At 49.4% G+C, this 12221-nt stretch overlaps 1 protein-coding gene across 3 annotated transcripts in view; it reads right to left on the bottom strand.

Moving 5' to 3' along the window:
- Positions 1–12221, bottom strand: part of pard3ba (par-3 family cell polarity regulator beta a) — an 86256-nt gene that overhangs the window by 34365 nt on the left and 39670 nt on the right. For all 3 annotated transcript variants that reach the window (XM_037469771.2, XM_037469778.2, XM_062561389.1), the window contains 6 exons: positions 10274–10379; positions 9647–9791; positions 8959–9044; positions 7129–7173; positions 668–880; positions 2–212 (listed from right to left, as the gene is read on the bottom strand). In XM_037469771.2, coding sequence (XP_037325668.2) covers positions 2–212; positions 668–880; positions 7129–7173; positions 8959–9044; positions 9647–9791; positions 10274–10379 — 806 coding nt within the window. The remainder of the gene's footprint in view (position 1; positions 213–667; positions 881–7128; positions 7174–8958; positions 9045–9646; positions 9792–10273; positions 10380–12221) is intronic.

Consider the following 12221-nt stretch of genomic DNA (forward strand, 5'->3'; position numbering starts at 1 on the left):
CCTTAAAAGGCCGAATCCTTTCTTTTTGGTCTTCTTCTCCGCCTCGTCCACAGGGTCGTCCACCTTCTTCCTCCCTTTGCTCTTCTTCTCCTTCTTCTTCCCTTTGGTCTTCTTTTTCTGCTGCTGCTTCCCGTCGTCCATGTCCAGATCCTGGCGAGAGGAGCCGCTGGCGGCCGTTTCGCAGCCGGAGCTTCGGTCCGTCAGGTCGTCGTCTGCGGAAGGGGGGGGGGGGGGGGGGGGCAGGTGTCATTTCATTGGTTAATCTACTGAGTCCTTCAATGGGCTGACTGCACCCACACCTGGGTGAGTTTTAGGGGCATCATACCCACTTCCTGTGACTTGCTGCAGGCGTGTAATTGTCATTCGGTGCCGAGAGCCGTCAGAGTGAGACTCTCACACACGCGCGCACACGCACACACACACACACACACACACACACACACACACACGAGTCTCCGGGTTCAAAAGGTAGAGCCTCAGGAAAATATGCTGCTGTAAGATCTAAAGTTGCTCTCCCCAAATTGCTGAGTGGGTAAAATCCTGTAGCATTTCATTAAGGTACTCAGGCTAAGCGCCGTCCCTTGGCAGGCCTCGGGCTCTTCTTGAGTGCCAGTGAGCGCTCCAAAGCCCGAGAGAGAGAGAGAGAGAGAGAGAGAGAGAGCCTCACCGTCCTCGGAGGGCCCGTCGTAGGACTTGTCGATGGCGATGCGGAAGCTCTGGTTGCAGCCGCGCCCCCGCACCACCTGCGGCCGCGGCCGGTGAAAGGGCACCTGGGCCTTGCTGCGGCTCTGCTCCGCCGACACCGCCGTCTGGAGGCTCTCGAGGGAGCTGGACTTCCACAAGCCCAGGGTCGGGCCCATGGCTCCTCGGCCAGAGGCCTCTGGGGACAGAAAACAGGGAAAGTGAGAGAGGGAGAGAGGGGGGGGGGGGGGTTGTGAGCGATGAGGTGGAACGATGTTTTAGCAGGATGAGAGGGAGTGATGGAGGAGGAGAGAACTTTGCCTCAAAAATGAGATGCGCTGCCACTGATCAAACGAGACAGCAGGATTTTAAGGGACTCTGGGTATTGAGATCATAAGCTTTTAGGGTGACTAACTGCAAAACATCATCATCCCTGACATTAATATTTCCTTATTTACAAAGGCATCTGCATCGGACTAAAAGGGAGCAGAGAGTCAGGATCGCCGCAGGAGCGGGAGAAGGAGCTGGGAGGAGACGTTCCAGATGAACCGCGGGGGGCTCCCATGGAACGAGTCCATCGGTGCCCGATTAGGACGTGTCCAGTGTAAAGTAAGACATGCCGTCTTCCGGAGCAAAGGCAAGGCCAAAGTTTATTGCGCCGATGAGGCTACGGGCCTCAATGAACCTCAAACAGCAAATAAGTTCAAGTTCTGAAACTATGAAGGAAATCTTCAAGGAGTACAAACTATTACATATTTTAGGACTAAAGATCAAAGGAAACCATTTAAGTGATTCATGTTAGGCAGTCGGCTGTGGATCCTTGTTACAAAACTCTTCAACATGCATATTTAATTAGATCAAATCAACAAAAGAGATGAATTGATTCTTATCTATTTTTTAAAGAATATTTAAAAAAAAGATTATTATTATTATTAGATATCTCTCACACACATTCTCCCTATCAGATAAAATACAACGCTATAAAGAAGCGAGAGAGAGAGGCAAGGAGAGACCGTAAGTTGAACAACACGATCAACAGAAACGGGGAGAAAGGAGCCCCTCTTCAAAGAAGTAACAGACAGGTAGCAAGCAGCTGGGGGGGGGGGGGTGCTGAGGGGACTCTTTTGGGTCTGAAACTTTCCTGTTGGGGTGACTTTCTGGCATCGTAGCTCTCACTGCTTAAGACGTCATTTCACGGGCTTCAAAGCTCCAACTGAAGCGGCAATAGAGACGAAGCAGGAGATGGCGGTGGGGAAAGTAAGCGGAGCGTCGCTGCCTTTTTAAGTTCTAAATTGACTTTTCTGAGAGGAAGTGGGATTTATGAGGGGATATGGGGTTATAAATAGAGAGGGGAGGGATAAGAATAAGAATAAAACGCTCAATTTAGGAGGCAGGATTTGTGTCACAAATGTAATTACGGCTGTCCAGCTCGCAGCCTGATAGAATTAAGCTCCTTGCCAGCGACTATACAAAGAGAAACTGTATGAGTGTGTGTGTGTGTGTGTGTGTGTGTGTGTGTATGTGTGAAAGACAGCTACAAAATCAAAGAATTTTGAAAAGGAAGGAATTTAGAAGTCCCGCTACTGCTGGTATGAGATAGCGGTGTGTGTGTCCTTGCCGACATTAGATGAAACAGGGCACTTTTTTCTGGTCTTTGTGTGTGTGTGTGTGTGTGTGTGTGTGTGCACATGCACGTCAGTCGGGCCGAGGCTGCAGGTAAATGAATAATGGGGGTCTAATAGGATGGATGAGCGGTGGCCATCATTGCCAGTGCGATCCGATGGAGGGTGAAATCCTTGCCTTGGCGGCAGATGCTTCCGCGTCGCGTCCCGCCCCCAGGCCCCGGACAGGTACGAGCTGCCACACGCATTTGACCATTTTTGGTGATGGCGGTTCAAATCCAAAAGGCTTGGGATGGCCATCAAACTCCCTGATTGAATTGTCGGCACTAAAGTCTAATTCACTGGGCTCAAAAATATCTGTTCCTTGATACAAACAGTTGGTTTAGACCTAAGAAGAGAAGTCTTGGACAACTCCCGGGGGGAATTTTACAGGCAAAGCAACATGCATTGATGGACCAGGGGACTTCTGGGAAATGCGGTGGGAGAACACCCTTAATACCTGACAACATAGAACCTGCAAATTACCGCTTCATCCGCCAACATCCGCTCAGAAGCCGCCACCCTGCTTGATTACCCACGGAGATGTACGTGCAGCATAGATTCTATGCCTGCCTCAGTGCCTTGTATTTGGGCTATAATGCCATCTGAAAAATCCTCAAAATTGTGTTTAATTTGCCTGTAATTGTTATTTTTGACACCCTGGACATAGGACATATGACTGCGGATGGATACGGGGATAATCTCTGCGGGGCGGCTCTATGATGATACCTGTGAGTAAAAGTTATGCGCTCAATCGTCAATCATTTCACCCGATGAGCATACAGTCCATTGACCCGGGAGGAAAATAATGAATTTTGCCAAACTGTGTGCGCGGTGCAAACTAGAGACACAAACACACACGGCTAATTACAATAGCCAATCAAGCGGGCGGTGAACACTAACTATCACAAAAGGTTCTTGTGTTATTCATGTTCAATTTGTCATTGTTGTTCCAGTCAAAACATACACACACACACACACACAAACACACACACCAACACACACACACACACACACACTTACAGCATAAGCCCTGGCACACTGCTGCACCCCCACCGCAGGGTCTCAGCAGGGTCTTAACACTTACCTATCAACTGGACTACAATGTCCTCCACAGCAAGCAGCTTTTAGAGCACACTGGCTGAAAGGTTGCCACGGTTACAAGCAAGTGCCCCCCCCTCGCCCTTCCATCAAAACTGCTGGGGGTGGTACAGAGAGGGTGTGTGTGCGTGTGATGGAGTTGGCCATTGGACAAGGGGCTTGTTGCACACACATTTCCATCTAGTATCCAATCTCAGGGCAAGCCAATAAAACCTGTAAAACAAGCTCTGACCTGCTCTCCTCCATAAACACACACGCATCTGTAAAAGAAAGCCTGCTCGCTGCGTTTTCAATAAAGGTTATTGAATCCAGCAGAAGCATTAAACACAGTTACAGCAGCGTCTCAGTAAAAGTTGTCTTATTTGAGAGGAGCGTTAAATATCCTGAATGACAATAGATTCATGAATGGCTTGTAGTCTCTCTCTCACACACACACACACACACACACACACACACACACACACACACACACACACACACACACACACACACACACACACACACACACACACACACACACACACACACACACACACACACACAGGGTCTTTATAGCTTCAAGTTAAATAAAGGTTTTTAAAGCCGGGGGAAACCTGTGATGACATGTGGGACGTCTAAAGAGTAAAACATACATTTTAAATATGGCACATATGGACCTGAACTCTCCTCCCACACCTTTCCTGGACTGGATGTTTTGAAGGAAAGGGGATTTCTTTCCGACACCAAAAGCTAGAATGTGTTTGTCCGTCTTCCGTAGAGGAAGACCAATGGCTCCTCCTGAATATGTGAATCTTCAAGATTCGGAAAAAATAATGATTAGTTCCTTTGCTTTGTATGTATTTTAAGGGCCGATTTAAAAAACAACTATGTTAACACCACTTAAAGTAAAATCTGTAAAAAGTAATAAGTAGTAAAAAGTGCATCCGTCAGGGACTATTTCCTTCTGGGCATGAAGACAGGAGGCGCAGTGTGAGGAATTGACTCCGAACAAATGACAGAGGAACAAGTTACAAAGTGCAGCAGCATCCGCACACGGGTGGTTTTTGGTCCTTTCGTGAGATTTGATGACAGGCGTATCCTTCACAAAGCCACTAATGCTTAGCCGGCAGGAGAACAGAATGTCACCAATGCGCTTGCCCTCATACTCTAAATGTTTCCTCATCCTACCACGGACACAAGACGTCGATCCGAATCACTTCAGACATCCGGATGGCCGGCGGAAGCTAAATCCGATTCGTGTTACAGACGATCAAAACGCCGCTCCGATCAAAGACCTGTCCGATCACCGAGCCCCCCCCCCCCCCCCCCCCCCCCCAACGCCAGCCGAATGCACTCAGCTCCATCAGCGGCGGATGATGAAGCTGGACGGCGGCGCTGCTCTGGCAGTAATTGGTTTTAGCTGTTTGGATGCATCAGGGGAACCGTGGGGGGGGGGGGGGGAGACGCATGTATGCTTTCGACGAGACGAATGGCTCCAATAACGGGAGGGGACTTTAAAAGGCCATTTCATAATTACCGCCTACCTTCTGCTGCTCGGGGAGCGGCAGGCTTGGCAGACTACGGGTATGGGGCGAGGGGGGGAGGGGGGGACCTGGTCGCACGGAGCGGGACGAGCACATTTGTAAAAAAAACATTAAAATACGCAAATAGGATCCAAATATGACACGGAGATAACATGTGGCGCTCCACACCAGTTGATCCCACTTTTTTTTATCCCAGCCTACAGCGTCTAGGGCGATAGGGAGGAACAAACAAAGCAGAGGCTTAAGGTTTTTTTTTTTTTTTTAAATCTCAAGTAACAGCGAGGACTAATGGCTGGCATTGGGGTGTGTGTGTGTGTGTGTGTGTGTGTGTTGGAGGAGCTCCCGGGGCGATGTAAGAAGGCGGCCTGCCGCCAGAAGAGATGTTGGATTCCGAGGGAGAAATATGAGGGGATGAGTGAAGGGATATCTTTCCATTACTCTCCCCCCGAACAAAACACACACAGAGAGAGAGAGAGCCTCTGGTTTTCACGACTTGGTGCAGGGAACGTAAGAGACTGGAGCGTGATCCACGTAATCGCATGAGGCTGGAAACAGACACAGCAGCAGAGGATGGAGAGAGAGAGAGAGAGAGCTGAAGAGAGAACCGAACGAATTGAATAGAAAAAGATCAGCCTGTTGAGAGAAAAGAGAATGAGAGAGAGCACGAGGAGAAGAATGGGATGTGGGAGAGACGGAGGGAGAGAAGAGAAGAAGGAGTGACGACGGTTGGGGGATCAAGAGGATGCTAAAAATGGGTACGAGCTCGGCGACAAAGGGGGGAGAGAATAATCAAGAGGGAAGCGACTGGGAAGAACGAGATTGGTAGCAAAGATGAAAGCGGAAAGAGGACAGGAAAAAAAAAACAGACTAAAAGCTCTATTGACGATGGAAACTCCTAATGTGGGGGGGCGAAAGGGGGGGGGGGGTAAGAAAGATGGGGCGACGGGGGTGAGGCGCTCTTCACGGTAGCTCTGGCCAGAGAGAAAAAGGGTTTTAGCCAAATTAAAGAGGCCAGGCAGGCCTCTTAAGACCATCCGCGTAATGAAATATGTCAAAGCCCATAAAGTAACGCTGAGGCCATTTAGGAGGGGGGGGGGGGGGGGGGGGGCAAATACCCTGCATCAGCAGAAATGAAAAAAAAAAAAGGCCCCCGTCAATACACATTAGCTAAGACATCAAAAGGGGAGATGCTGCACCACAGAAAGGGATTCCTATGAGGGCTCTGGGTCAGAAATGCCAGGAAACACTATTAGGAGGAGCGGGAGGAGCAGGAGGAGGAGGAAGAGGAGGAGGCAGCCACTTGTGTGAATGCTGAGGTCACCGGGGTCCGATTGTATTCCACCGGCAACAGGCGTAGTCGTGTTGCTGCAGGTGGATTGAAGAGATGGCTGTACGTGTGTGAAACACACACACACACACACAGGGTCGTGTCCATGTGGGTTGTCCCTGTAGTGGGTTCCCGCGTGTCAGTTGTTGCCGACGGTTAGCTCCCGGCGCATTGTAAGGGAGGCCGAAAAGGGTTCTGTCTGCGGCGCTGATGGATTTGAATACTGATTTTCGACACTTTACTTACAGAACACGCCTGACTGCCCCCTTTCACAGAGCGAACCCATTGAGAAATTAATTTCATCAAATGTATTATTTCACGGCATTGGATGGATACTGCGGCCTGTTTAACCGCTTACGACTTTGCGGCTTGCTTTGTTCAATATTCACATTACATTTATTCTCTTTGTCTGCTTGTGTCTACTTTTATAATGTACTACTTTTATGAAACTGTTAAATGTTCATCACATTTGCATAAATCCAAATGTCCGTCCTTCTGACATTAAGTGCTTCAAGTCCACCATGAGTACAAACAGTCTGAACCTTCATTGTCTTGATGTCCCACCGCTAACCGGACTACAAGACTGCGGCGAGAAGCCATTGTGAAGACACAGCGCCACGGGCCGGGCCGTAAAGTGGCGAGCGCTCCGGCACTAGGTGCTTCACTAGTTCAACGTTTGCAGCCGAGGGAGGGAGTAGGGGAGGCGGGGGGGGGAGGCAAAGGGGAGTGAACTATAAAGAAATGTGTCCAAGGAGAAAGAAAATGTATTAACCGTAGCATTGAAGGAGGGGGTAGATGGATGGAGGCGTGCGTTTAGCCTCCGTGGGACACTTACCGTTCCTCTGGCTGTCCAGTGATCCCATGTTGCTCTCATCAGCCACTACAGTATAAAAACAAAAAATAAAAAAAACAAACCAGCCACACAGTTAGCAGCCCACATTGTCATGTGCCAGACGCACAGCGGCTCAGCGCTGCTTTGTAATTGGTTCAAATGGAATGTACTGGGGCCGGCACATGCTGCAAAGGTACTCCCTGCTGAAGTACCGGGGGGGGGACAGAGGAGGACGAGTGAGAGCCGGGCGAGGGGACGAAATGAGACGGGCCGAAAGAGGAAATGAAAAAAGGGAGCAGGGAAATAAGAAAAGCCAGTAAAAAGAGGGGCGTAGAGAAAATGAGAACGGATAAAGGTGAGACAATGAGAGAAATAACAAAGGGAGGGAAAGGTGTAATATAACTGAACAGGACTGTGGCCGGCGGCGTGAGGCTTCTCGTAAACAATACTTATTTTTATAAGATCAATTTTACCCGAGACAAAAACGCCTTCCGTGTGCGCGTAAAAACAAATAAAATAGTCAAAAGCGTAAAAGCCGGGGAGTGGGCGGGAAACCCTTCCAGGTGACGTGACCGGGCGGATAAAGAGTGGCTTCCTCTTCCTGTGGAGGAGAGATAGACGTCTGCGTGGGCCGCAGCCAAATCTGTCGTCTCGTTCCACAGCAACAGGCCTAAAAAATGTCTCTCAGCGTTTTGGATGTGTGCTCTTTTACCAAACTACATAATCCAAGTGTATTCAGGAGCAAAAAAAACTGAAACTGAAAAGTAAAAAGAAAAATAGCAAAAATAAAGTGGAGGAATAAAAGTAAAGAGAAAAGTTTAAGATCAAAGAGTCCATGAAAGTTGTGGGGAAGAGGCGAGACCCGTGGACGGCGTTTGGCTCCACATTCCGGGCTTGACCTTTCGATAGAAAAAAAAAAATCTTTGTGGTACTTTCAGGTACAGCGATAATTTTCCCAGGCGGCCGGGGGTTCAACGAGAGAAGATCGCCCCCTTTGCTTGGATACAAGTGACCGTGAACTGAAGTAAAAAAAGAAGCACTCGGGTCTGTGAGGTCTTGTGTGTGTTTGGAGCCCCTGTACGGACAAAACACACAACCACAAACCACCTTGTTTCAGCTCAGAACACTTTGGAGTGGGAAGGGATGAATAGAAGCAGGGAGATAACGTTAAAAAAAAACAGATTGAAATGGAAGAAGGCCAGAGATGGAGATAGGAGCCAGATAGCGGCGGGCATTGGAGTGGGTCCCCGTGGGATGGAGCCAGGACGAGTGTGTGCGTGTGTGTGTGTGTGTGTGTGTTCCACCCTCGTCTGTAATGGAAGCCAATCAGCTTGGGTGGCGGAGGCGTGCGCTGCAGGACGAAAGCCAATCCACTGAACCTAATGAACCGCGATTGGAAATCAGAGGCGAGCGCGGGGAGGACGGAAGGGAGACGGATGGAGGGGAGCGGGAGCAATGAACCCGCCAGCTCGTCCGCTGAGAAGGAAAGCGCGGGAGGGAGAATGAAGCGATAAGCAGCGATGGAAGGAATACTCTGGGGGAGGGAGGGGGGACAAAAGAGAGCCGGGGAGGGGGGGGGGGGGGGGGGGCAGACACACACGAGGAGTGAAACCTTTCGTTCATGCGGTTGGTAGCAAAGCCCCTGGGTTTATGAGTTCGGGAGGTCAGATTTCCTCTGGCCCGGGGATAATGGGACAGGGCGATGAGAGCCGTGTGATAGCCGACTGGAGTCGGGCGGCATGATTAGACGTGTGTGTTTTGACTGGTCCGGGATGGTGGAGACTACTGTGAAGCGCTGTGTGTGTGTGTGTGTGTGTGTGTGTGTATACACACCCAGGTCCATGCTCTTGGACGTTCTGTTCCGAGGGGCGTCGTTGGCGTAGAAAGCCGCCGCCTCACGGTGCTGAGTCTGGAACTCGCTGCAGATAAAATAAAGGGTGGTCAATCAGTCGATATTTACCCGTGAACGCAGTGGGAAAAAAAAAAAACTTGTTGCATCGGCCCGAGCAAGCAACGACAAATCATTCATTTCCTCAGTAGGACGACAGCATGTGCAGTCTATATTAAACTCACACGGACTATATTGATGCCAGACTCTGACCACATGAGATATTGTACACACACACACACACACACACACTTTAAATAAACACTCATTCAGAATGAACTTACTTGTGGTTAGTGTGTGCATATGCAGCAGGATACTGGAAGTAGTATCATGGCTCTTCAAAGCGCCGGAACGTCCACAGAATTCACTCCATTACGCTACCGCCGTAATTATGTATTCATAATGCAAATAGGCCATCGCAATTAGGCTGCATGGGCTAAATAATGCATGTGAGCATTGTAATACTCAGTATAATGGCTCTTCTTTATCTCATAACACAGCGGCCCATTTTAAAAGTGCCATTAGAATATAATAACTCTGGCCCTATGCGTAGTGTAATGGAGCGCTGATGCTGCCCTGTAGTGGAGATGCGTGTGTGTGTGTGTGTGTGTGTGTTTGCGCATGTGTGTTTACCTGTGGCGTGGGAGGGTTCGCGATGACGATCTGTTTATTCCCTCCACAGAGCCAGAGGAGGACGGCGGGGGGAAGCCATCCTCAAACTCATCAGCGTTGACGTAGTGGCCGCGGCTGCCATTGGTGGTCGCGGCGGGATACGGCGCTGAGTGACCGATCAATCAAGAAAAGAAAAGAAAAATACTTATTTTCCACAAAAGGTTTTCAGCTTTGTAATGATTTTGAAATTTTCTAGATTTTGTCTTTCAAGTACATTCACTCTCAAACATATCCTTAAAAAAGGAGCACGCACGCTTTCCTCACATTGATTATTCTCTGTATCAATCAGTTGCATCGTTTGAGGACAAGCCTGCCGATAAAGATCTTAGCGAGGCCGGGCATCTACAGAGCACGACCTCTGCTTTTTGAAAAACCTAATCAAACACAGCAGGTAAACCACATCCACGCAAAAGGCGTCGCTGTAAGGCTGACAAAGTCTCCAACCCCCCCCCCCCCCCCCCCCCCGTAACCCAGGGAGGGGCGGACAGATAAGGAGAAAATATTAAACGGTTTGTTTGCTTCTTTCTTTTTTCACGATACCCTCCATGCAAATCGGGCCCGGCCCGGGAAGGAGGAACAGTCGCTCACCGGCTCTGGGGTCGCCGCGCGCCTTCGGGCCGCTCCCGCCGGCCTCCGCGTTCGGGGTCCTGGAGGCCCCGGGGGGCCCCCGGTACGTGTTGTGGCCCCGCGCCTCCTGTCAACAAAGAGAGAGAGCGAGAGAGGAGTTGAAAGAGAGATGAAGTAGAGACAATACGAACACTTATTCAGAAAAAAGGCTTGTGTGCAAAAATATGTGCCGAGTAATGACCACGGTTGTGATTTATGAAAAATGGATTGATGTTTCCCCGCAAATCAGAAGATTATAGATGTTTGGTTGGCTTGAACTGACAGGATTTTATTCCGTTTGTTACCAAAAAGGTAGAATGAACATCGGTGCTCCCATAATCCTATTATTGAATGTATGATTTATATTTCTGGTGAGATATCCTTACAATCTAGTACTTTTCCTTCTTCAATGGACAGCTTTAACAGAAGTAACACAACTTCCTTCTAAAACCTAATTCCTGTACCAGAGATTCCAAGGATTTATCCTGCATCCACTCTGCATTCATATTACAGGTAGATTAAGTTCTGATGATGAGTTCTGAAGCTAAGAAGAAAAAAAAGAAAAGGAACCTGACTTCTCTCGGGAATAGAGCCACTGCAGTTTGGTCCGATATGAGGGGGGGGGGGGGGGGGGGGGGGGAGGAGGATTTTGACATCTTTCGAAGTCACATCTTGTAACCAATCAATTATCATGCCGCTCGGATGGTGGTGTGGGAGCAAAGCTTTGAGGAAACATGAGCAGATTTAGAACAACCCTCTGAGGGCTTTTCAGTAGACGCCGAGCGTGGGTGACGAACCAAACATGGCAGTTTTAGAGTAGTCGGGGTGATCGAGGAAGCGATTTGCCCTCCGTTCGCACAGAAAGGGGCCCGCTTAAAAAAAAGCGGCGAGATGTTTAGCAAAAAACAAAAAAAAAGACTCACGAGTCAGATATTGATCACGCAACAATGTTACAATGTACGGGAATGTACACACATCACTCAACATCTGGCAGACGGGTTCTCTTTACTTTGGCTAACATGATCACAAGAAAGCAAATATCTATCTATATCTATAGAAATATATTCTCTTCATGTGCACTACTGGAAACACAGTAATTAAGACGCGCAGACAGGCATGTTATCGAACAGCCCAGCATGACAAAGGACCCCCCACCTACCACATCCACACACACACACACACCAGAACCACACAGATGGAGATATGGACTTCTATTGCTGCTTAAAGCCGGTGCTGGGGGAGGCAGCCTTTTCTGGTCAAAGAAACGTGAGCTGCAGCACAGCTGTCACACACACATTTATTCAAGGGTGACAATAAATGAACTTTGATATAATGACAGGCCTTGCAGTACCTTTGTCATGCCAAAGCATTGGGTGGGATGTATGCAGGGTGTCATGGGAGGGAGTCCCCGGAACATCATTAGCACCCGTCATACATGTTAATGTGTGGCTGCGGCCCGCCGATCGCTTTGAGCTTGTGCGCGCGCGGATCCGCACACAAAAGGCCTGACAGCTCTCCCGTAAGAGCCGGAAGGCACTCGCGGCACATCACAGGCGTCCAGCCCTTCATCCATACGTCTCTTCATCCGTCCCTCCCGTCTCCGCGGTGTGACGGATCGCCTGGGGCTTTTCAAGCAGCCGGCAGACAGGCAGTCAAGATATCTTAATCCCACAACAATAAGTAAACAGGGGGGGTAGTTGGGGGGGGGTATACAATGGGCTTCTGAGAGGCTTAGCCCTGCCTCAACCCAACTGTGTCACCCACCCCGCCCACCCACCCACACATCACTGAGCCCGGGACCGGACAGCAAAACAGGAAAGGATCAAACGCTCTCTTTGTCCTTGATTTCAACATCTGTGTCAGATAGTGTTTCAGTTGTAGCTCGTCGGCCGCCCGGGAACACGCTTTGACCCGCACTCACCTGAACGCT

Source organism: Pungitius pungitius, chromosome 3 (genome assembly GCF_949316345.1).
Source record: "Pungitius pungitius chromosome 3, fPunPun2.1, whole genome shotgun sequence".
NCBI classification, from domain to species: Eukaryota; Metazoa; Chordata; class Actinopteri; order Perciformes; family Gasterosteidae; genus Pungitius; species Pungitius pungitius.